General features: G+C 49.4%; 1 protein-coding gene across 5 annotated transcripts in view; it reads left to right on the forward strand.

The window, feature by feature from the left end:
• BPI (bactericidal permeability increasing protein) overlaps positions 1-25,088 on the forward strand; it is a 39,499-nt gene that overhangs the window by 1,450 nt on the left and 12,961 nt on the right. For 4 of the 5 annotated variants that reach the window (XM_064382429.1, XM_064382430.1, XM_021665758.2 and 1 more), the window contains exons 2-11: positions 2,440-2,643; positions 5,996-6,110; positions 7,397-7,525; positions 8,961-9,122; positions 10,296-10,359; positions 15,464-15,527; positions 17,531-17,622; positions 21,620-21,796; positions 22,826-22,885; positions 24,316-24,483. In XM_064382429.1, coding sequence (XP_064238499.1) covers positions 2,514-2,643; positions 5,996-6,110; positions 7,397-7,525; positions 8,961-9,122; positions 10,296-10,359; positions 15,464-15,527; positions 17,531-17,622; positions 21,620-21,796; positions 22,826-22,885; positions 24,316-24,483 — 1,161 coding nt within the window. In that variant the 5' untranslated portion in view covers positions 2,440-2,513. The remainder of the gene's footprint in view (positions 1-2,439; positions 2,644-5,995; positions 6,111-7,396; positions 7,526-8,960; positions 9,123-10,295; positions 10,360-15,463; positions 15,528-17,530; positions 17,623-21,619; positions 21,797-22,825; positions 22,886-24,315; positions 24,484-25,088) is intronic. The other variant, XM_064382431.1, reaches the window with a different exon arrangement.

The following is a 25,088-nucleotide window of genomic DNA, read 5'->3' on the forward strand; positions in this document are numbered from 1 at the left end:
CCACACCTGACTAATTTTTGTATTTTTAGTAGAGAAGGGGTTTCACCATGTTGGCCTGGCTGGTCTCTAACTCTGGCCTCAAGTGATCCAGCTGCCTTGGCCTCCCAAAGTGCTGAGTTTACAGGCATGAGCCACCACACCTGGCCATCAGCTTGTTTTAAGATTCTAATTTTACTTTGCTAGGCCGAGGCAGGTGGATCACCTGAGGTCAGGAATTAGAGACCAGCCTGACCAACATGGAGAAACCCTATCTCTACTAAAAATACAAAATTAGCCAGGCGTGGTAGCACATGCCTGTAATCCCAGCTACTTGGGAGGCTGAGGCAGAAGAATTGCTTGAACCCTGGAGGCAGAGGTTGTGGTGAGCCAAGATCACGCCATTGCACTCCAGCCTGGGCAACAAGAGCAAAATTCTGTCTCAAAAAAAAAAAAATTCTAATTTTATAGCAAGGTAGGTCCTTGTCATGTGATTTCATCTTAATGTTCCTTTCCTAACTGACATCCTCACCAATACCACATCTACCTGGGCCTTGGGGAACTCAGAAACTTTGGGTAACTAAGAGCTGGAAGTGTTCAAAATGTGCAACACAATCCTTCAAAAATCTAATTTTGTGACAAGTCATCAATCTGTGTGTTCCGGCTGCTACTTAGAGCAATCTTCCTGGTGCAGAAGCAGACATCTGAGTCTGGGGCTCAGGTCACTTGGAAACAGGGAGAGCTGGGGCGAGGGCCTACAGTAATGAATCCTCCCGGCACCTGCTTCAGGGAAGGGAAAACATTTTCTCCACTAAAGGAGGATGGCCATGTCGGTGATGTGATTGCTGCGTCTCAGTTTTCTTTTCTCCAGAATGGGGAAGAGGCCAGGCGTGGTGTGGCTCAGCCTGTAATCCCAACACTTTGGGAGATGGAGGCAGGAGGATCACTTGAGCCCATGAGTTCAAGGCCAGCCTGGACAACATAGTGAGACCCCATCTCTATAGTAATCATAAAACAGACTGGGGAAGAATCAACCCTCTCTCAGGGTCGTTTTTTGGCTTGGAGATGATGCGTGTGTAGCATCTGGCACACAGTGGATGCTTCACACACGGCCACTGCTTTCATTCTGAATCCAGCCAGAAGAATTCTAGTTGCTGCATATGAAAGGAGGAGGGGAGACTCTTTTAGAACTGAAAGAAGAGAGGAAGAAAAAAACTTTTAAGAAAAAAAAAGAAGAAAACTTCAGAAGGTCTCATGTCCTCTGGGCTCAGCCGACTTCATTAGACTTTCATAAAATCCAAAGTCGGGGAGACAGGGCGCCAGGGGGCTGATGAGGACCCAGCGGGAGAGAAGCCGGCTGCCCCCTCTGCAGCCCCGCCCCTCCTCTCATCACCATGGAGATGGAGCAGGCTGCCCTGTGGGGTTCCTGCCCACCCAAGGCCTGAGGCTGCTGCAGAGGGAGGGGCAGGGGCTGAGCAGACAGGGACCTGTCTGGAAAGCTGGGTTGGCGGTGGGGAGTGTCTACATCCGCCCAACTCCCAAGGCGCTGAGGGATTCGGGCTGGTGTGGGATGCATCTGGAGGGCTGTGTTTTGATCCTCACTCTGCTAGCAGCTTGCTGAGTTACTGTGGGAAGAGCACTTCCCCTGGTGAAGCCTCAGGTTCTACATCTGCCAAAGGAAGAAGTAGAAATGTACAAAAACAGACACTTGGATAAGAAAGCTGTGGGGTGGGGAAGCAATGAAATATTTAATGCTGGAGAGGAACATTCGCTGCATGGTCCCTCCTTTACAGAACTGACCAGGTGATCCCTTGTTTGTTAACAGACAAACATGGACTCCCTACCTGTGCTGACCAAAACGAGAGGGAGAAAAGAAATACTCTAAAGTACACGTTGGCTTATCTCTGGAAGAGGGAATGATATGTAATTTGTATTCTCTTGTTTCTTTCTCAAATTTTAGCCAAGGAAGGGGGATTACTTTTGAAATCAGGGTAACATTAATAGCTAGCATTCGGATGCTTATTTTGCACAAGAACTGTGCTAAATGCTTTATGTGGTTTCAAGCTCATTTTATCTTCACCACAATCCAGAGAGGGAAGGTACTATACATTTCTCTTCTTTTACTATCAAAAATACAAAAAATCAAAAGTAGAAAGAAAAATATGAATCCTTATGTCCGTGCCACCCAGCTTCAAGGGAGTCCTTAGGTGGGGGGATTGGGTGAGGGCACAGAGCGGGGGATGGGGCGCTTAGGGAGGGGAACCAGTCTACACGCACACATACACACATGCATGCCCGTGCACACACATGCACGCCCACCTGCACATGCAAGCCTCCCAGGCTGCACTGCTCCCCGCCCGTGGGGCCCTAACCACGATGGGAAACCACAGCCGCCCTCCCTCTCTCCCACCCTCGCCAGGTTCCTTCCTCCTTTCCACATTCTACTGACTTGCATTTCCCCAGCCGACTCCTTTATAGCTCCCTGGTTCCGCTCCAAGGCCTTGAGGTTTTGGCAGCTCTGGAGGACAGGGGAGGACATGGCCAGGGGCCCTTGCAACGCGCCGAGATGGGCCTCCCTGCTGGTGCTGGTCGCCGTGGGCACAGCTGTGGCAGCAGCCATCAACCCTGGTGTCGTGGTCAGGATCTCCCAGAAGGGCCTGGACTACGGTAATTGGATACCTCCCTTCCCTCCTCTCCACCCCTGAGGAGCACTTATTGAGCATCTACTGTGTGCAGCCCTTTAGATCCAGTACCTGACATGCTCATAGCTGCTCAAGGCAGCTCCCCTTGCCCCCATTTTATATATGAAGAAACTGAGGCAAAGCGAGTTGCCTAAGATCGCAGGGCTGGGATGGCAGAGCTGGGATTGGAACTCTGGTCTAGAGGACTCCAAGTCCAGTGCTCAGACCCCTGAGGGTCCTCATGGTTCCCTTCTTCCCTCTATGCAGCCTCCATCTTGGACTTCTAAGCGTTTCTCTTCTTTCCAAAGCCAGTTCTCAGCCTTACCATTTGCCTCTCGATACTGAGGAGGCTGAGCAGGGTCGGGAGAGAGTGTGCGAGGACCGCCCCAACCTTGTGCTCTCCCCAGTTCAGGGGCTGGCGGCCATACTGTGCACAGAGCTCTGCTGGGTGACACAGAGAGGGTCCCTTCCCAGACCACTCACCCAGGCCCAGGCAGAGGAGAGAAAGGCATGAAACACCCCTGCTGACCTGCTCTAACCTGTGCCAAGCACTGAGCTAGGAACTTTACACACACAATCTCATTTGCCCTCACTTCGGCTTTGTGTAAGACAAACTGCTGCTATCAACATTTACAAGCCAGAAGTGGGCAGCCTGAATTTGAGCTCTGGTCTTGCCTGATGCCCCAGCATGGGGTTGCTCAATGCTGCCTCCTGGTGGCAGAGAGATGACCTGCAGAGCAGTGGGTGATACCCAGCCCCAGAGGAATCAGACCAAGGGGAAGGCAGAGCCTCACCAGCTGGTGGGAAACAGACAGGACTCAGGAGGACCTGGTATCCCATCCTTGAATTCCCACCCCACCCCACGCAGTTCATCTCTGAACCCTAGGGGGCAGACAGAAGACCACAGAAGACAGAAGAGCTAGGAAGAAGGAGTATGGTCCTGAAGGCTTTCTGGGAGCAGAGGCTCAGTCAGGGTCTTTAAGTTCAGAGGTCTTCATGCCCCATCATAGCAGCCTCAGTTTCCCCTTCTACCCAGGCCACATGTGACAATCAGAGTAAGTTTTCTGAAATGCAGCAACTCTGTTCATGTCCTCCCCTTGCTCACACTATCTGTGGCTCCCTACTGCCTTCAGAAGCTATCCTGATCCTTTGGCATGGCATTCGAGAGCCTTCAAGGCCTGGCCCCTGTCAACTTACAGATCCTGACCACCTCACGTTTTCCTTTCCCTCACACGGTGACCAGTTGCATGTCATTTACTTTTGAACTCCCAGAAAGCCTTCTCTAGGGCATGGGCTCAGGGACCAGAAGGGCTGCGTTCAAATTCTGCCCCTTGTCAGCTGTGTGGCCCCTAGCAAGTCGCCTCAGCTTCCTTACCTGTGAAATGGGGGTAGTGACAAGATCTACTTCCTAGGATTGTACAAGTTCATACATGGACAGAGCCTGGAACAGTGCTTGGCACAGAGTAAAGCTCGATACATTTCATTGGTATTATTATTTCCTAACTGGCTCTGAGAAAACACAACATCTGGGCTTCCTCATCTTAATACTTCCTCCTTTTCAGTTAATGTGTCTGCCTTTTAAATGGTTCTTTGATGCTATTAGCCACATCATAACTGATGGTAGAATTCCTGCCATTGGGGCATTATTTATTCATCTAACCTTTTTTTGTTTTGTTTTGAGACAGTCTCACTCTGTCACCCAGACTGCAGTGCAGTGGTACCATCGCAGCTCACTGCAACCTCCGCCTCCAGGGTTCAAGCGATTCTCCTGCCTCAGCCTCCCAAGTAGCTAGGATTACAGGTGCATGCCATCACGCCCAGCTAATTTTTTGTATTTTTAGTAAAGACAGGTTTTCACCATGCTGGCCAGGCTGGTCTGGAACTCTTGACCTAAAGTGATCCACCTGCCTTGGCCTTCCAAAGTGCGAGATTATAGGCGTGCACCATCATACCCAGCTAATTTTTTATATTTTTAATAGAGACAGGTTTTCACCATGCTGGCCAGGCTGGTCTGGAACTCTTGACCTAAAGTGATCCACCCACCTTGGTCTTCCAAAGTGCTGGGATTACAGGCGTGAGCCACCATGCCCGGCCTCATCTAACAAATCTTAAGTGCCTTGGAAGTGTCAGGCACAATGGTAATGTAAGGGGCACATTAGTAAATAAAACAGATTGCCGCTGACCTCAGAGGGCTTACATGCAGTAGGGGAGAGACATTAGTCAGAGTCAAGTGAATAAATGTATAATTACAAATGGTAACAGGGGCTCTGGAGAAACCGTCCACAGCATCATGAGAATAACACAGGATGTTGCTCTGATCTGCTGGGCCAGGGAGGGTTCCCAGAGGAAGTGATGAATGAGCTGACTAGAAGCTGACCAGGTGAAGATGGGAGGCAGAGCTTCCTAGAGAGCAGGAATAGCATGTGCAAAGGCCCTGGGGAGACAGTCCCAAACCCAGAGAGGTGGGGCATCTGTGGAGGTGCAGCACAGAGCAAATAACAATTAAGTATCCAACAAATACTAGTAGGGTGCATAACTGGGTGTTTCAGGGGTGATATTTTAGACCAGGGGTCAGCAAACTACAGCCCTCAGTTTTTGTATGCCCCATGAGCCAAGAAGGGGGCTTTTTTTTTTTGCCCACCTGCGACTGTCTTGATTGAGTTATAAAGAATGTTTTTAATATCTTTAAATGACAGGAAAAAATCAAAAGGGCCAGCCATGGTGGCTCATGTCTGTAACTCCAGCACTTTGGGAGGCTGAGGTGAGAGGATCACTTGAGCCCAGGAGTTCAAAACCAGCTGGGCAACATAGTGAAACTCCAGATCTCTGCAAAACCTTTTTTAAAAAAATTAGCCTAGTGTGGTGGCAAACACTTGTGATCCCAGCTGCTAGGGAGGCTGAGGTGAGTGAATCACCTGACCCCAGCGGGTCGAGGCTGCAGTGAGCCGTGATCGCGCCTCCGCACTCCAGCCTGGGCGACACAGAGAGACCCTCTCTCAAAACAACAACAAAAGAAATACTATCTCACAACATGTGAAAATGATATGAAATTCACATTTCAATGCCAACGAACAAAGTGTTATTGGAATGCAGGCACATGGCTGTATTGTATAGTAATGGCGAAGCTGAGAATTTGTGACAGAGGCAGTATGGTTCCCATAAAGGGTCAGTTTACTATCCGGCCTTTTCTAGGAAACCTTAATTGATCCCTGGTTTTGACCCTTCCAGTGCCACTCTCCATGCTATGAACGGGGGCCTAGGGTCCAGAGCCTGTCCCGCCCCTCTGTCCCCTGCTCCAGCCTGTGCCTCTGACTGTCACCCCTGCCTTCTCCCTTTAGCCACCCAGCAGGGGACAGCCGCGCTGCAGAAGGAGCTGGAGAGGATCAAGATTCCTGACTACTCAGGAAGCTTTAAGATCAAGCATCTTGGCAAAGGGCATTATAGCTTCTACAGGTGAGGCCTGTCCGAGCTCAATCCTCAATTTGCAGGACTTGTGGTGTCCTGGGGCCACCAGGAGCTAGAACATAGAGCCACAGACCCCTCAACTCACAGACTTTCTTATCCCAAAGCATGTGTTTACGTCATCCCAAAGGGAAGCAACCTCCAAGCTGAGCATGGAGGAAGCCACAGAAACCGTGACTTCTAGGAAATGTGTCACGAACCCCAAAACTCTGTGCCACATATCAATTAGAATTTGCAAGTTTTCAAGGACAGAAAATCTTATCCAAAATGGCTTAAGGAAGACTGTATTGGTTCACGTGGCCAGAGAGTCCTCGGAAGAGTCTGGCTTCAGGTTCAGCTTGAGACAGGCTCACATGTCACTGGGCCCCATTTCTCTCTTGCCACCTCTCAGCATCACTTCCTTAGACAGGCCTAATTTGCAGGCAGAGTGTCCCCTCTAGCGGCAAGACGGCCACCAGCAAATCTCTCTAGATCTCCTTGCAATTCAAAGGCCCTAAGACTCACTCTGACTGACCCACCTTAGGTTACGCACACAGCCCTGAGCCCAGGAGTTCGAAACCAGCTGGGCAACATAGTAAAACTCCAATCACTGTGGCCAGAGAATGAAATACAGTACTTGGCCAAGTCTAAGTCACAACCTTCACCCCCTAAAGATGGACGTGAGGTCAACTTTCTTTGGAGTGGCATGGAACAGATGTGGGGAGAGGCTCCCCCGAAGTAATCTAGCAGTTCTGTTATCACAGGAAGGGGGCTGTGTGCTGAGCAGAAAACCCATAAAAGTCCTCTACAAAGTTTTATACACCCATTTATTCCCAGGTATTTTGAACACCCACTGTATATCTGACACAGCAGGCTCTGGGGCGCAGGAATGAAACAAGACAGAGCTATGCAGAGCTCTCCTGTACAGAGCTTCCAGATAAAGGGCCTCCATTTTATCTTCACTGAGTGTCACACACCCTGCAAGATAGAGATCATTGTACCCATTTTACAGATGAGGAAACTGAGGCTTGGGGTAATTAAATGACATGCCCAGGTAACCCAATAGTATCTCAAAGAGCAGGATTTAAATGCAGGTTTTGTCTGATTTCAAAACCTAAGCCACTCCAGCTGCCTACACATTTGCCAAGGCTGCTGTCTCAGTTTTGGGCTTCTCCTGGAATGGATGGGCTGAAGGACTTGGTGGTGGGAGAAGAGTCTGCATGAATCATTAACCAAGTCCTCATGTGGGCACCTAGGATTGTATGAAATTATATGAAATTCACATTTCTCCTTTGCAGCATGGACATCCGTGAATTCCAGCTTCCCAGTTCCCAGATAAGAATGGTGCCCAACGTAGGCCTTAAGTTCTCCATCAGCAACGCCAATATCAAGATCAGTGGGAAGTGGAAGGCACGCAAAAGTTTCTTGTGCGTTTCTGTGCTTGTGGTTTGTTGGGTGCACTCTTGGTGATATTTGGACGGGATTAGAGAGTCGGGGTCTCTGGAATGCCCAATTTTTGCTTGCCCATCACCACCTGTTGCCACAGCATTCCTCAGGAAATTCTTCACATGAGAAGATTCGACATAACCCTTGGTTAATAGCTGAGCATGTATCCACATCTCATAGTGGCAAGGCTGAGTTGGTGCCTGTGGCTTAGGTGGAAAGCTAAGTGGAACCTTTAGTTTATTCTGTTCATCAGTTAGCCATTGCTGTGTAACAAACCGTCCCAACCTCTGTGGCTTGAAACAACAATCAGATACCATCACTTACGTATCTGTGTGTCGGCTGGGGCTCAGCTGAGCTGGGTTGGGCTTAGCAGAGGCGGCTTGCCTCCACCTGTGTCTCCTCCTCCTCCTCGGACCAGTGGGTTATGCAGAGCATATTCTTTGTGATAGTAGAGGTGCAAAAAGGGAAAGCAGGAACACACAGGTCCTCTTAAGGCCCAGGCTCAGAACTTTATACCACCGGCCAAATCATTTCACACTGCCAAGCCCAAAGTCAAGAGCAAGCAAAGGCACCGCCCCCCGAACCCTGCCATGATAGGCAATGGCAGGTGTACGGATGAAGGGGAGGGTGAAAAATGGGGGCAAATAATCCAAACGACAACTCCAAATCCAAATCCTGGGCTCTCCCCACAGCTACCCTGCCCACTGGCAATAGTGGTTCAGACTGACCATCGCTTTAGCAACGTCTCCTTTCTGGGGAATCTAGGGAGGAAAATGGAGGAGTAACCTCCCTGGCAAATGAAAGGGGCGTGAGTCTGTCCGCCCTTATAAGAACTGCTGGGTGTGTCTCCTCCCCACAGTAAGAATTGCTAAATTCTCTCCCTGGGCTCTTTTGCATCTATCTTTTCCCTTATTGATCAATCACACACAAAAATAACAGAATGTCCACTGTCTTATCCAAAACTCATTTTATCCCTGAAGGAGGAGTCCTTAACCTCATTACTGAATTAATGAGGTTTTAATTAATGAAAGCCATTAGCCCCAAATAGCCAGCTTTTTAGTAGCAAGGCTGAGACACACACCCTGGTGTCCAACTGCTGATCCAGGGTTTGAGGGAGGAAATGGAACCTCAGAGAGGTGAGAAGCATGCCCAAAGCCACCCGGCAGGGGTGGAGGCTGAGGCAATGATTAACAGCAGGTTTCTGCCAGGCAGACATGAGTTCAGAGTTCAGGTGGGAATCCTGACTCTCCCACTCGGCTGCTGTGTGACCTTGGGCAAGGTGCCTCTTCTCTCTGAACTCCACCTCCTCACCTGGAGTGGGGATCGTAGCAAAACCCGCCTTCCCGTGCTGCGGTAAAGTTTGAATGGCAGTGGGAAGAAAGGATGTGTCCCACGTTCCTCTTTGCTTTTCTTCAGAAAAACGAGCGGCAGGTTTGACCTGAGTGTAGAAGGCATGTCCATTTCGGCTGATCTGAAGCTGGGCGGTAACCTGACGTCAGGCAAGCCCACCGTCACCTGCTCCAGCTGCAGCAGCCACATCAGCAGCGTCCACGTGCACATCTCAAACAGCAAAGTGGGGTACGGACTCCCGGGGCTGCGGCTGGGAGGAGGGGCCTAAAGAAGAACTCTCTTAATCATCCCTGTGTGCCACCTGCATGCCAGGCCTTGCTTAGAGGCCTCCGGCATGGTATGGGAGCCCGAGGCGCACAGATGAAGCAGACACTGTGTCTTTCTCAAGGCTTCATTTGTTCATTCCATATTCATTCAGCAGACTTCACTGAGCACTTACTATGTCCCAGGCTCATACTAAGCACTTTACATATGCACTAAACCGTATCCTCATCACAAATCTGTAGGCATTTATCTATCCATCCACCAACAAATATCTAGCGAGAATCAGCTCTGCGCCAGGCTTGTGTAACATGGCCAGGAAACAGGAGTGACCAATGAAAACTTAGGAAGAGCTCATACTGGTCAGAGGCTGACCGTGCCAAGCACTGATTTGAGCACACTCATTATCTCATTCAAGCCACGCCGTGACTCCGTGAGGTCAGTCTATTATTACCCCATTTTCAGGCGAGAAAACCAAGGCACAGAGACGTAGATCATAACTTACGTTGCTACAGCTAACGAGTTTTCAAGTCCAGGTCTATTTGACCCAGACTCAGCTGCACAGTCCTGTTCTCTTAAAGTTTTCAGCCCAGTGGGGAAGACAAGCATTAACCAAGGCATTGCATGAATGGCTCATGCAGAGTTACAAAAGGAGATGAGAACTAAGAAAAAGAGGTACTAACTTCTATGAACGCATAGAACGGAAGACTCCCACCCCGTCAAGGGGCAGGCCAATTCTTCCTTGATGAAAGGACATTGGAGCTGATATGTAGGCGTCATTAGGGAGGTGTTGGGGATGGGGGTGTTTTAAGCAGAGGGAACAGTACATGCAAAGGGTCGGTGGTGGGAGGACGCACCGGACAGAGGTCATGGCAGGCCCGTATGGCTGGTGTGCAGCGAGGGAGGGGACTGGTGAGGAATGAGATGGTGGCAGGGGCCCAGCCACGCAGGGATTCAGGAGATAACCCCATCAACAGGTCACTAACTCGAGGAGAAGTGTCTGATGGAGTCTGTGCAGTTAGAGCTCAGGGGCAAGGGTGCCAATTTCTATTTCTAGAAAGGAAGAAAGCTTTTAAGATAAGGCAGCCTTTTGAATCCAACCGGAAAGCCTCATCTATGTCCCTTCTTGTCCATCTTTAGGTGGCTGATCCAACTCTTCCACAAAAAAATTGAGTCTGCGCTTCGAAACAAGTTGAACAGCCAGGTAGGAGGGGCTTGGAGCCCCATCAGCGATCAGAGGGGAAGAGCCCTCAGTAACCACACACCTCCCCTTCTACAAACACTCTGCTGTCACTCCAGACCCCTTGGCAGGCCTTAGAGCCCTTTGAAACCACAACCCCAGCTCTAAAAGCCAGTCGTGAGTGTTTTGCTGAAGAGTCCACCAGGAGATCACGAGACGATCACTTTCCACACTCCCAGCAAACGTTCCCCGTGCCTGCTTGGGCCACCTCTGCTTTTCCCCTACCTTCCTCCCTGCTCAGAAAATGCCAGTCTCTTCCTGCCTCCCTCTCTTCCCGTAGCCCTGCCAGCTCCTTCCTCCGCCCCACCCCACCCCAAGTCCCTTCCTTAGTGCTCCCCATCCAGAGCAAATGCCACTGATGAAGCTGCAATTCTGGGCTTTGGCCAAACCCTGGTCATAGCCCATTCCCTCAGGCTGGAACTAGTACAAGAGACAGGTGTCAGCCGGCACTCCCCCATCTGTGCCCACAGCCTAAACCCACAACCTGGGTACTTCAGCTAAGAGATAAGGCCATTCATTTGGCTGGTTTTCCATTAGCAAATTATTAGTTTCAAGAATCATCTGAGTCTGTCTCAAAAAGCAATGAGTTTTGGCTCTCTCCAGAGGGCAATGGGAGCCATTGAAGGTTTTAGGCAAGTGGTGACTTGATCAGATCTGTGCTTTAGAACAATTTCCCTGTCTGCTGTGGGAATGACTGGAGAGGCCAAGAGTAGGGGAAAGGAGACCACTGAGGGGGCTCGTGGGTCTTCCAAGTGGAAGACATTGGTTTCCTTGTTAAAGACACTGAAAACACAGGTAGGGGTGTAGCAATCAAGTGAGATTATCTATCTGAAGACACTGTGTCAAAAGTTTAAAAAGCAAAAAATCAATGCGTGTTTGTCAAAATGCATAACACAGTGGACTATAGAATGGATTTTAGAGTCGTATGGCAAGAGTGGAGCCAGTGGCACGGTTGGGATTAGATGGGACAGTTCCAATGAGCAGGACAATCCCCAGCCAAAGTCTCAGGGTAGCGTCTTGGTGTAGGTTTTAGCCCTGGCTCCAGGGCTTAACTAGCTGTGTAAACTTGAGAAAATTGCTTGACCTTCTTGAACCTCAGTTTTACCATCTGTAAAATGGGGACATGAATACCTTCTTCACCAAGGCACTGTAAGGATTCATGAGATGATGCAGAGAATGTGCCCACTCCCTCGGCTAGCTCACTCACAGTTCAGCTGTCTGTATAATCAAGTGACAGTCTGAGAGGAGTGTTGGGATATATTTAACATTTGGAACAATTAAAACGATTATTTCTTAGTACCACCTGAAAGTGGCCCCTCTATAGCAGCCAAGCTAGTAAGTGGTAATGCTGCTGCTGCTGTTAATGGTGGTGATGGTGATGATGGTGATGGTGAGGATGATGATGGTGATGGTGAGGATGATGATGGTGATGGTGATTATGAGGTTGATGATGGTGATAGTAACCATGGAGATGATGATGACTTGATGATGATGATGATGGTGGTGGTGAGGTTGATGGTGGTGATGGTGATGGTGATGGTGGGGATGATGGTGGTGGTGATGGTGATGGTGAGATTGATAATGGTGATTGTGGGATGATGATGGTGGTGGTGATGCCGGTAAGTATATGCCCATTTAGTAGGCATTTTCTTCCTCCAAGGCAGGAGCCCATCCTGGGCAGGTTCAATGGTGATGGTGAGGTTGATGATGGTGATGGTGATGGTGGGGATGGTGATGATGTTGGCCCATATGTACTGAGTGCTTACAGTGATCTAACCCTATGCTAAGAACTCTTTCCATGGATTCCAGCATTTAATCCACACATTCTCGCATTTAATCTCCTGTGAGATTCCACGATTATCCCCATAATAAACTGAGACACAGAAAGAGGAAGTAATAGTGCTTGGATTCAAATCCAGGCTACCCTACCTCAGAGATGAGCCTCACTCTTAATCATAAGATCCAATTTAGAAGCGAGTACTGGCCTGAATGAATAAATGAGATGTCATGATGCCAGAAGGGGCTGGAAATGGTGAGGAGTGAGTCGGGGAGTCTGCCCTCAGGGAGTACAGCGTGTGGGGTGGGTGTCTGAGGGCAGGAAGAGCCTGCATTGGTACAAAGTATGCATGGACGGAAGAGCAGGGAGGGAGCTGGGCTCCCACCAGGTTGGGATTTGCTGCTATCTGGAGCCATCTGTTGGCCCCAATGGGTGAGCAACACTGGTGACAATGCCTGAGGGGCAGCTCAGGAGTCCAGCGGGGCCACAGCTGCCAGCTGTGCTGCCCTCTGTTCCTGAGCCATTGGAGAAGAGGTGCGCGTGCCTCGGAGAATGCCAGGCGAGGTCCTCTTGAGACTTCATGAGCCTTACGTGGTAGAAACACACTCCAGGGAAACCAAATTTTCTCCTTCCCTCCTTCCCACGCCTGTCTTCCCTCCTTCCCACGCCTGTCTTCCCTCCTTCCTTCCTTCCTTCCTTCCCTTCTTTCCTTCCTCCCTTTCCTTCTTCCCACTCTCTGCCTTTCTTTTCTTTCTTTCTTTTTTTTTCTTTTTTTTGGTGATGGAGTCTCGCTCTGTCACCCAGTCTGGAGTGCAGTAGCACAATCTCAACTCGCTGCAACCTCCGCCTCCCAGGTTCAAGAGATTCTCCTGCTTCAGACTCCCAAGTAGCTGGAATTACAGGTATCTGCCATGACACCTGGCTAATTTTTGTATTTTTAATAGAGATGGGTTTCACCATGTTGGCCAGGCTGTTCTTCGACTCCTGACCTCTAGTGATCTACCTGCCTCAGCCTCCCAAAGTTCTGGGATTACAGGTGTGAGCCACCGCATCCGGCCCTTCCATTCAGTTCTTTCTTTCCTCCTTTCTTCCTTCCTTCCCTTTCTCCTTCTCTCCCTTTCTTTCTTCCTTCTTCCTTTATCTTCCCCTTTTCCCTCTTTCCCCTTTTCCTCCCTCCATCCCCCAGGAAAAAATAACTTGATTGGCAGTGTAGAAGGAGGGGAAGGGGAGGACGGGAGTGAACTCTAGGCAGATGGTGCAGCCAACCTTAAGGAGGAGTAAGAACCTGAGTCTGGTTTGGGATGTGCCAGCTTTGGAGACCAGTAGGACACCCAGGGACAGTTGTTCGTCAGGCAGCTGGGTCCCCAGGCTGGAGCTCAGAGGAGAAGCCTGGGCTGCAAAGTAAGGCCTGAGTATTGGCCACGTGTTGGGAGCAGTGGAGGTGACTTTGCTTGGGCTCCCAAACACAGATGCTGCTACAGGATTTGGGTGCAAGTCATTTATTGGGAGGGGTTCCCAGGCAGCGCGGTGAGGAGGTTGGGAGGCAGGGAAGGGGCTTTACTGAGGTGGTTGCTGCTACAGGCAACTGGGACTCTGCCCTGCTGGCAATTCTCAAAGGAATGGTGGGGAGCGCACCTCAGAACTGTTCCGGAACAGGAGGAAGGCTAGGGGATTTGTCTACCACCTCCCACCCTTCTTTCGTTGAAGACTGTTCTTAAGGACCTGACTTCTTGGCGCTTCTGAGTCCAGAGAGTGTGGGTGGGCACTGGAGCATCTGCCGCAGGGGCCGGGGGATGCCTGGAATGGTTCAAGAAGAGGGTCTAAGTGGAAGGGGCAGGGAGCCAGGAAGGAAGCCCGGTGGAGCTCCCACATCTCCAGTGAAGGAGGAAAAGCTTGCAAAGGAGCCCAGGGAACAGCCTGTAGGGGATAGGAGAGCAGAAGGCCTTGGAGTGCTTCTAGAAGAGAATGGGCAACCATGCCAGGAGCTACCCAGTAGCCAAGAAAAGCAGAGATTGAAGAGACTGTGCTGAATTACTGAGGGGAATCTCACTCGAGAGCAACATTGGGAGAGAGAAGAGAAGAGCTTGTCTGACCACCAGCCCCAGCACCAATCTCTTAGTTAGGGGAAGGCTATGGTTTTAATCCTATGTTCCAGCTCTCTATTGCTTGGAAACAAGCAACCCAAAATTTGGTATCATAAAGCAACCATCGCTGTTCATGGATTCTGTGCATCAGGAAATCAGCCAGGCATGACGGGGATGGCTGAGGTCTCTGCTCCATGAGGTCTGGGGCCTCATCTCGGAAGACTCAAAGGTTCCAGGTTAGAATCACCTGGAGGGTGCCTCTCTCCCATCTCCGGTGCCTGGGCTAGGAAGACTTGAAGGCTCAGCTCTGCTGGGACTATTGACCCAAACCACTAGCGTGGTCCCTCTGTGGCGCCTGGGCTTCTCACAGCATTGAGTGGGTTCTGCACAGCCTCATGTGACCTCACCTCTAAGCTACACAAAGGTGAGGCATGTTGTCTTCTGTTGCTTAGAGGCAAGTCGCCAAGCCCAGATTCTAGTGGCAAGTTCACAGACACCATCTCTTGGTGGGGTATGCCAAGGCCACATGACAGAAGAGCAGATGGCATGGAAAGTATAATTTGCCATGGTCCATTTTACAGATGGAGAAATAGAGGTCTAGATAAATGGAACAGCAGTGTCACAGTCAGTATGTGACCCAACACAGGTCTTCTCAGGCTAGTGTTTGTTCCACTGCGAGTCACGGGCTAGGGGACAGGGGAATTGGGGTGGGGTGGCGAAGGCAGGCAGGGAATGGCTTCTCTGGGCATACGTGGCAAATGTGAGAGTGCCCACCTAGACTTAAGCAGAAAGCCTGCCCATGCTCCCAAAGCCCAGATAAGGGAAAGCTGACCATTGACTACCTCGTGTTTGCTTACCACCTCATTCCACAAAGGATCTGAGACAGCAAAATCAAACAGAAAAAAGAAAATAAAACAAACTCACCTTATAAAATATTAAACATAAACACCCCTCAGGAAAGTTCCACACACCAGGGCAGGAAATAGAATGCAGATATGTAGGCCATACAGTCATATACAGTTACTATTTCAAAGCTGCATGTTCAACTCTGAGCTCCCTAGTGGCCAAAAAGAAAAGGGAAATTTGATTGGCTACATAATTTTCAAGAAAACATTCAAGGAAAGCAAGGCATATCTGGCTCATTATTGCCTGAGGAGATTTTTCACTACAGGAAGACCTTCCTGATTACTTGTTTGGTTCTCCCCAGGTCTGCAAGGAAGTGACCAGCTCTGTATCCTCTAAGCTGCAACCGTATTTCCAGACTCTGCCAGGTGAGGGCTGGACGAGGATCAAGGATAGAAAGGAACAGAAAGGGGAGGGGTGAGGAAGTCAGAGTGGATGTGATGGGCCCAGCAAGTTTTTCCCAGACAGGTCTGGGCCTGGTGGAAATGAGCAGAGTATAGATTATTTTCAAGTGGCAGCTAGCCATGGGTCAAGTCCTTGTGCGAGGTCCAGAAGTGAGGAGGACAAGCAGCCCATACCGCCTCATCCTCTCAGCTCTGCAAGGGCCAAACAGCCAAATACCCCCAGCTCTCTGAGGCCAGAGACACACGAATGGCCTGAGATCTGATATTGGTCACTTCTTTTTGGACCTCAGTTTCCATGTCCTTAAAATGGGGACAATAATCTTCACCCCCAAGTACTTGGTAAGCTGCAAAGAACTGCAGCAGGCTCTCAGGAAATTGTCCCCTCAGCCTCCCAGCATTCACCTGAGAGAGGCATTATTCTCCCCATTATACAAATGAGGACCCTAGACAGGCGCAGTGGCTCACACCTGTAATCCCAGCACTTTGGGAGGCTGAGGCAGGTGGAACACACCTGAGATCAGGAGTTCAAGACCAGCTTGGCCAACATGGTAAAACCCTGTCCCTACTAAAAACACCAAAATTACCCAGGTGTCATGCAGGTGCCTGTAATCCCAGCTACTCGGGAGGCTGAGGCAGGAGAATCGCTTGAAACCTGGGAGGCAGAGGTTTCAGTGAGCCAAGATCGCGCCACTGCACTCCAGCCTGAGTGACAGAACAAGACTCTGTCTCAAAAAAACAAACAAACAAAAACACATGAGGAACCTGAAGGTCAGAGAGTAGGTGAGACTGGTCCAGAGTCATGGAGCCGTCAAGACGCAGAAGCAAGACCAAATCTGGAGCCAAGGTTTCCTTCACTCCAGGGCCTGGGCTTTCCGCTGCCCTCAGGCCACCTTGCTGTGAAGCCTGACATGGCTGGCACATAGTATATGCCCATTTAAGAGGCATTTTTTTTTTTTGAGACGAAGTTTCACTCTTGTTGCCCAAACTGGAGTGCAATGGCACGATCTCAGCTCACTGCAACCTCCACCTTCCAGGTTCAAGCGATTGTCCCACCTGTCTCCCGAGTAGCTGGGATTACAGGTGCCCACCGCCACACCCAGCTAATTTTTTGTATTTTTAGTAGAGACAGGGTTTCACTATGTTAGCCAGGCTGTTCTCGAACTCCTGACCTCAGGAAATCCATCCACCTCGGCCTCTCAAAGTGCTGGGATTACAGGCATGAGCCTTAAGAGGCATTTTCTTCCTCCAGAATAGGAGCCCGTCCTGGGCAGGTTTGATGCAGCTGCAGTACCTGAGGTTTGACCTCATGAGGCAGGAAAACGATTTCAGTCTGAATCCCAGCTTCATCACTCACTTGGACAACTTGGATTTCTGAGCCTTGGTTTCTTCCCTGCTGACTTAGAAAAGGGATAAAGGAGGGGCTGATATTTATTTAATTCTCACTGATTACTGCTGGGAAACAGAGAAACTCTTCGGACTTGAGCCAGCCAGGACTCAGCCTGGGATATTATCAATGATCCTAACAATGATCCTCCCTGGCTTTTGAGCCTCTGCATGTACAGGGCATTGGGCATTCACCTTCTCACAAAACTCTCCCAGCATCTGTGAGGTCACTAGGATTATCTCTGTTCTACAAATGACAAAACGTGGCTCAGAGAAGTGCAAGGACTTGTCCAAGGTCATACAGAGTTTGGTTCAAGCCTAGGTCTCTCCGTGCCCTTCACCCTGTGTCTTAGCCACCCATCTCAGGGATGTTGGAAGAAGATGGTACGGTGGTGTCTGTGAATGTGGGGCGTGGGTTCATTTTCCCTTTAGGCAACCTCCTTTGAAGAGGCTCCCTGGAGGAGGTGGGAATGGAACTAACACTGCAGTTCTTGATCCAATTTTAGGGGATTCTGATCCTGCATTTCAGGTTCCAGGGATGCTACCATGGGAGCCAGCTCATGGTCTGTCTTCTTTCTCTCTAGTGATGACCAAAATAGATGCTGTGGCTGGAATCAACTATGGTCTGGTGGCACCTCCAATGACCACAGCTGAGACCCTGGACGTACAGATGAAGGTGAGGCTGACACCGAGAACCATACACCCTCACATCCGAGAACCCGTCTCAGACACTCCAGGGCTCCCCAGTCCTTGGAAACAAACTTTACAGTGTCCCCTGATTCCTGTCTGACTCACCACCACCCTCTCTACTCTCCCCAGTCTCCCTGCCCCAGTCACACTGGCCTCCCCACCATTCCCGAAACACACCATGCCTGCCCCTCCCCAAGACCTTTGCCCTTGCTCTTTCCTCTTCCCCAGGTTTCCACACAGCTCTCCCTTGCTTCCTTCAAGTCTGTGCTCAAACATTCCCTCTCTAGAGAGGTCTTCCCAGATCACTGTCACTGAAATAGCTCTCTCCTCTTCCCCCACATCCTGCTTTATTACCCGTACACACACACACACACACACACACACACACGCACGCACGCACAGTCTTAAGTCTATCTCCCTCACTATGATGAGAGAGAAGGGGCTGCGACTGCTTTGTTCACTACCATGTGCAGCACTTAAACCAATGCTTGGCCTATAGTGGGTGCTCAACAAATTATTTGTTGGATGGATGGATGGATGGATGGATGGATGGATGGATGGATGGGTAAGTGGGTGGGTGGGTGGGTGGATGGATGGGTGGGTGGGTAGATGGGTGGATGGGTAAGTGGGTGGGGGGTGGGCGTGTTGGTGGATGGATGGATGGATGAGTGGATGGGTGGATGGATATGTGGATGGATAAATGAATAGTTGGGTGGGCAGATGGGTTGGTAGGTAGGTGGATGAGTGAGTGGGTTCTATATCGTGGGTTTTGTGTGTCTTTGTTTTTATGCCTATATATGGATAGCATAAAATGGGTAGGTGGATGGATGGATGAATATATGGATACATGGGTAGGTGGGTAGTTGGGTGGATAAATAGATGGGCAGGTGGATAGATGGGTGGGTGGGTAGGTGGATAGGTGGGTGGGTGGGTGGATGGATGGATGGATGGATGGATGGATGGATGGATTGGTGAGTGGATGGATGGATGGATGGATGGATGGATGGGTAAGTGGGTAAGTGAATAAATGAGTGGCTGGGTGAGTGGATGGATGGATGGATGGATGGATGGGTAAGTGGGTAAGTGAATAAATGGGTGGGTGGGTGAGTGGATGGATGGATGGATGGGTAAGTGGGTAAGTGGATAAGTGAGTGGATGGATGGGTGGATGGATGGGTGGATAGATGAATGGATGGATGGATGGATGGGTGTGTAAGTGAATAAATGGGTGGGTGGATGAGTGGATGGATGGATGGATGGATGGATTGGTGAGTGGATGGATGGATGGATGGATGGATGGGTAAGTGTGTAAGTGAATAAATGGGTGGGTGGGTGAGTGGATGGATGGATGGATGGATGGATTGGTAAGTGGATGGATGGATGGATGGATGGGCAAATGGGTGAGTGAATAAATGGGTGGGTGGGTGAGTGGATGGATGGATGGATGGATTGGTGGATGGATGGATGAAGTTTCATTTCATGCTGCTCCCTCCCTCATTCACCATGCTCCAACCAGACACACTGGCCTTATACTTCCTCAAATAGGTGAAGCTTGCTCCCACCTCAGGGCCTTTGTCCTAGCTGTTCCCTCTGCCTGGTACTCCCTTCCCTCCCAATGCCCACCACCCCCTGCTGGCTTATTATAGTACTCCACGTGGCTGTCCACTCAGCTGTCACTCCCAGAGCAGCCTTCCCTACCACCCCAGCAAGAGTGCGTCCCACTCTGAAATTCATCCTGGATTTGCCTCCTTCAGTCCTTCCACACTGATGATTTGCTTGTTTACAGTTTATTTGCTTGTTTCAAAACAAATTCAATGTGAAAAAGAACATTTAGAAACTGCAGAGGAATACAGAAATAAATATAGGAAAGAAGGAAAAGAAAGAAAAAGAGAGAGAGGAATTACCCAAGTCTACAACCTAGAGATAAGCACTATCAATACACAGGTGTAGCTCCCTCCAGCCCTTGTCTTTGTAGAGACAGAGGAAGATAAACACACAAACACACGGAAACAAATGTACACATATATAGGCATAAAAACAAATACACACAAAACCCAAAATATGGAAATAGGAAAAAATGCACACACATGTATTCACATATAGACAGCAAAATACACACATACATATATTTGCATGTGTCATGTTATATATTCTGCTTTACAACTTTTAAAAATCAACACATATGATAGGAACATCTTTGCCATCCATGAAATGTCCTCCTGCAGCCCTTTACTGGCTGCTTGGTTTTTCAGAGGATAGCTTGGGATAAGGTACGAGGGCAGCGCCCCCTCCTGGGACACGTGGGATCTCCATTTTTTCCCACAAACGTAACCAAAGCTGCAGTGATCATCCTTGCAATTGTGCCTCTGTCCATCCTTGAGTATTTCCTAGAAGTGGGATAGCCAGACCAAATGGCATACTAAGAAAAAAAAATGAATACCCACACATATCTAAATGATACCACAGAGTAAAAGATTAAAGCAATACGTAATTACCCTTGGTGAATAAGAAAAGTCCTGTTTACCTCCTGGCCTCCTGCCCAGAGTTGACCACTGAGAACCATGGAGTGTGCTAACCTCCCAGGCCCCTGGTTCTAAGAATTCACATAAATGCACAAGAAAATCCATCTAGATTTTGCTGATGATCTACATGAATGGATACACACTATTCTTCTGCTCACTTTTCTCACTTAGCAATATGTATTAAAGATGATTTCTAGTCAGTGCATAGGTCCATCTTATTATTTGAGATGGAGTTTTGCTCTTGTTGCCCAGGCTGGAGTGCAGTGGCGCGATCTCAGCTCACCACAACCTCCACCTCCCAGGTTCAAGCGATTCTCCTGCCTCAGCCTCCTGAGTAGCTGGGATTACAGGCGCCCGCCACCATGCCCGGCTAATTTTTTGTATTTTTAGTAGAGACAGAGTTTCACCATGTTGTTCAGGCTGGTCTCAAATTCCTGACCTCAGGTGATTTGCCTGCCTCGGCCTCCCAAAGTGCTGGGATTACAGGCGGGAGACACCGCACCCAGCCCATCTTATTGTTATTAAGAACTGCATGTATTCCATAATATGGAGGTTATGTTTGTTAATTTTAAGCAATAAAATAATTCTAAGGTACAGAGAATGCTACACACTTCCAAGTACCCAACATGCAGATTTCAGAAATCTTACCGTTTGTCATATTTGCCTCTGATTTTTTAAAAAATAAAACATTGTAGAAATAACTAATGAGGCGCCCTTGGGTGCCTCTCCCTCCACCCCAGCCACGCTGATGATGGGTGTGTGGCCTTCTTGCCTGTGTTTTTGTGCTTTTTATGGACCTCTAAATTTTACGTAAGTGGTATCCTACCATATGTATCCAACTATAATTTGCTTTTTTAAGCTCAACATTTATTTGCTAAATAAATGATCCACTTTTACAGCATATTGCCAAACTGCTCTTCAGAAACGTAAAAAACAACCCTAGCAGCTTATGATTGCTCTCACCAAGCACCGGATAGCATCAGTTCAAAGCACACACAACACTCAAAACAATCTACCTCTTTTCCCATTTTACTAACGTCACAGGTGAAACCAACAGGATTTCACCGTTCTTTTCATAGGGTTTCTGTGCTTCTTAGCAAGGTTGAGGTTGAGACACTGGAGTGGTTAGGAAAATGTTCACGGGATGTTGGAAGCCTGGGTTCAATTCCTGGCTCTGCCACTTACCAGCTGTGTGACCTTGGGCAAGTCACTTCACCTCCCTGTGCCTCAGTGTCCTCTCCTGTACAATAAACATAATTATACCTGCCTTCCCAGGACTGGCATGAGGAGCACTCAGAAACCAGCTCCCGGGGGGCATTTGACGCTACTGTTAGCTTCCGGTCATTGCTGTTTCCTTTGCGAGTGTACAGCTGGTGTCCTCAGCCCACCCTTTCCTGAATGGAGATGTTGAACTATAATTCCTGAAGAATATCTGGGCTCACTCTGTTGCCTCTACCCCCAGGGGGAGTTTTACCGTCTGAACCACCACAATCCACCTCCCTTTGCTCCACCAGTGATGGAGTTTCCCGCTGCCCACGACCGCATGGTATACCTGGCCCTCTCTGACTATTTCTTCAACACAGCTGGGCTTGTATACCAAGAGGCTGGGGTCTTGAAGATGATCCTTACAGATGACATGGTAAGGCCGGGCTGTGTGGGGGCGTGGGAAGAACACTGGACTCAGAGTCCTGCAGACCTTCCAGACAAATCTGGAAAAAGCTTTTCTCACAGTGCGGGAGGTTAAGGCGTTGACTCCAGAGTCAGCTGGAGCTGAGTTCTAATATCAGCCCCACCCCTCTCCAGCTGGGTGACCCAGGTCAGTTACTCCACCTCTCAGAACCTGTTTGGTCATCTGTAAAACACCAATAACTGTTTTTCTCCAAAGAGTGTTGTGAAGATTAAATGAGGTATTAATGCCTGATTAAATGAGATATTAGTCTATGAGAGGACCAAGCACAAAGCTTGGAATGTAGGAAGTAATGAATAAGAAACATAAGGCTGGGCATGGTGGCTCACGCCTGTAACCCAGCACTTTGGGAGGCCAAGGAGGGCGGATCATGAGGTCAGGAGTTCGAGAACAGACTTGCCTCTACTGAAAATACAAAAATTAGCCGGGCGTGGTGGTGGGCACCTGTAATCCCAGCTACTCAGGAAACTGAGGCAGGAGAATCACTTGAACCCAGGAGGCAGAGGTTGCAGTGAGCTGAGATTGTGCCACTGCACTCCAGCCTGGGTGATAGAGTGAGACTCTGTCTCAAAAAAAAAAAAAAAAAAAGCGCTACATTGATTATTGACTGAGTAGTTGTTAGACCGTCAGCCAATCCTCAGACTGTCATCCCGTCCTAACATCACACTAAGGCAGAGACAGGCCTTGCTGGAAATGGGGCGTCCTGTGAGATTGGTTTGAAGGCAGATTGGGTTTTCTCAGGAGCAAAAAACAAGCAGGCATTCACTGACCAGCTCCTGACCATTCTGGACCAACTGCTGCAGAAGGTGTGGTTTGGCTTCGGGACTGGTTGCAGCAGAGGTTATGGGTCGGTTACTCTGTTGTCACATAGGGGCTGGCCACTGTGTGTACAGTCAGTCTCTCACCCCCATGCAGAACTCACCCCCTCCGCTCTGCCTATAACAGCATCCTCCAAGATCCTTTTCTCTTCTCTTGCTACAGATTCCAAAGGAGTCCAAATTTCGACTGACAACCAAATTCTTTGGAAGCTTCCTACCCGAGGTAAGGAAGACCTTGCTTTCCTTTAGTGAGCCTGGGGGCTTCTGGGGAGGACAGGGCTTTGCTGAGTGGATGATGAGACCCCTCACCAACATACACACACAAGATCCAGAGTCAACCCAGGATGAAGGGGTGGAAATAGCTTCATCCTCAGAACAGAGAAAGGCTCCAAGTGCCCAGTTGACCAAGTGTGGGAGTAGATGCGGGCAGAGGGTGGGGGTGGGGGGTCTTTCATGCAATAAATATTTACTGAATGCCCACCATGTGCCTGGGGCCCTATGTTGGGAACCCAACAAAATAGACCACCTCCCTGGCCTCCTGGAGCTCCCAGACCAGTGGAGAGAGAAAAATATTCAGATAGTCAAAACAATAACAAAAATAATGTGGAATGTGACCGGTAAAACCGACAGGTGGATGAGGTTACTTTAGACAAGGTGGTCAAGGAGTGCCTCTGTCTTTATCTGCTCAGTCTGCCCTAATAAAATGGCACAAACCAGGTGGCATAAACAACAGGGTTTACTTCTCATAGCTCTGGAGGCTGAAAGTCCAAGGTTAAGGTGTCAGCAGATTTGGTTTCTAGTGAGGGCTCTCTTCCTGGCTTGTAGACTGCCTCCTTGCTGCATTCTCACAGGGCCTTTTCTCAATGCATGTGTGGTGGGGGGCGGGGGAGAGCTCTCGGTGTCTCTTCTTATAAGGGCACTAATTCTATTGGATCAGGACCCTACACTTATGAACTCACTTAACCTCAGTTACTTCTTAGAGGCCCTTCTCCAAATACCGCCACACTGGGAATTAGGGCTTCAGCATACGAGTTTGTGGAGACACAAACATTCTGTTTATAGCAGCCTCTCTGGTGATAAAACCCCAGAAATTTCTATACAGAGAAGCTCTGTTGTGGGGAGAGGTGTGGCAGTAGTGGTATCCAGGGGTATTGTCTTGAAGCTTAATTTGCATAACAGTCACATTATTTTTACTCAGACTGTGGGTTTACCTGGGGAAGATCAGAGGCTAAGAGAGATGGGAAGAAGGTCACCAAGGCCCTCCTTAGTTCCCCCTGGAAGCCACTACTGCTCTCTGAGAAAGTGACATCTGCAGAGACCTGAAGGAAGGGAAAGAGCCAAGATAGAGAAGAACGTGAGGAAAAGCATTCAACAAGGAGGAACAGAGAGTGCAAAGGGTTTTAGGTGACAAGAGAGCTTGTTGGGTTTGAGGCACAGAAAGAGTTCCATTGGCTGGAGATGGAAGACAAGAGGCAGAGGCACAGGTGGTGAGGTTGGCAGGGTGCCAGCTGCCAGCCTCTGCCATCTTAGGATTTATTCTAAGAGCAATGGGAAGACACTGGAGGTGTTTAAGCAGGGCGGGGCAAGATAGGATTTAGAAACATTTCAACAGGAACTCCTCCTTTCGTTGGCTGTCTCCACTGGGGGCTGCAGGTGGCCAAGATGTTTCCCAACATGAAGATACAGATCCACATCTCAGCCTCCGCCCCACCACAACTGTCCGTGCAGCCCACCGGCCTCTCCTTCTTCCCTGCCGTGGACGTCCAGGCCTTTGCTGTCCTTGCCAACTCCTCCCTGGCTTCTCTCTTCCTGATTGGCATGGTAAGCTGTTCCCGGGTCTGGACAGATGAGGAGCCCAGGACAGTCCCAAAAGCACTGTCCTTGGAGTCAGGAGACCAAGTATGAATCCAGTCCGGGTTCACACCTGGACTGTGTCACTCCAGAGCCTGACACTGAGCCACTCAGGAGACCAAGGGTGAATCCCGTCCCAATTCACACCTGGGCTGTGCCACTCCAGAGCCTGACACTGAGCCACTCAGGAGACCAAGTGTGAATCCCGTCCCAATTCACACCTGGGCTGTGCCACTCCAGAGCCTGACACTGAGCCACTCAGGAGACCAAGTGTGAATCCCGTCCCAATTCACACCTGGGCTGTGCCACTCCAGAGCCTGACACTGAGCCACTCAGGAGAGCAAGTGTGAATCTCGTCCCAATTCACACCTGGGCTGTGCCACTCCAGAGCCTGACACTTAGCCACTTACTCAACTGTGCTGGCTCCTGCAGGCATTCATTCACCCAGCCACTCACTACTGCATTTGTTTACTTATTCATTCAATAATTCATCCACTCAATTTCTCATTCATTCAATTATTCATTCCATGTTGGCTTGAAATATGTGTACTATTTCCAATTCATTCACTTACATC

Source organism: Aotus nancymaae, unplaced genomic scaffold (assembly GCF_030222135.1).
Source record: "Aotus nancymaae isolate 86718 unplaced genomic scaffold, 86718_ANA_hifiasm-v0.15.2.pri h1tg000029l, whole genome shotgun sequence".
In the NCBI taxonomy this organism is placed as follows: domain Eukaryota; kingdom Metazoa; phylum Chordata; class Mammalia; order Primates; family Aotidae; genus Aotus; species Aotus nancymaae.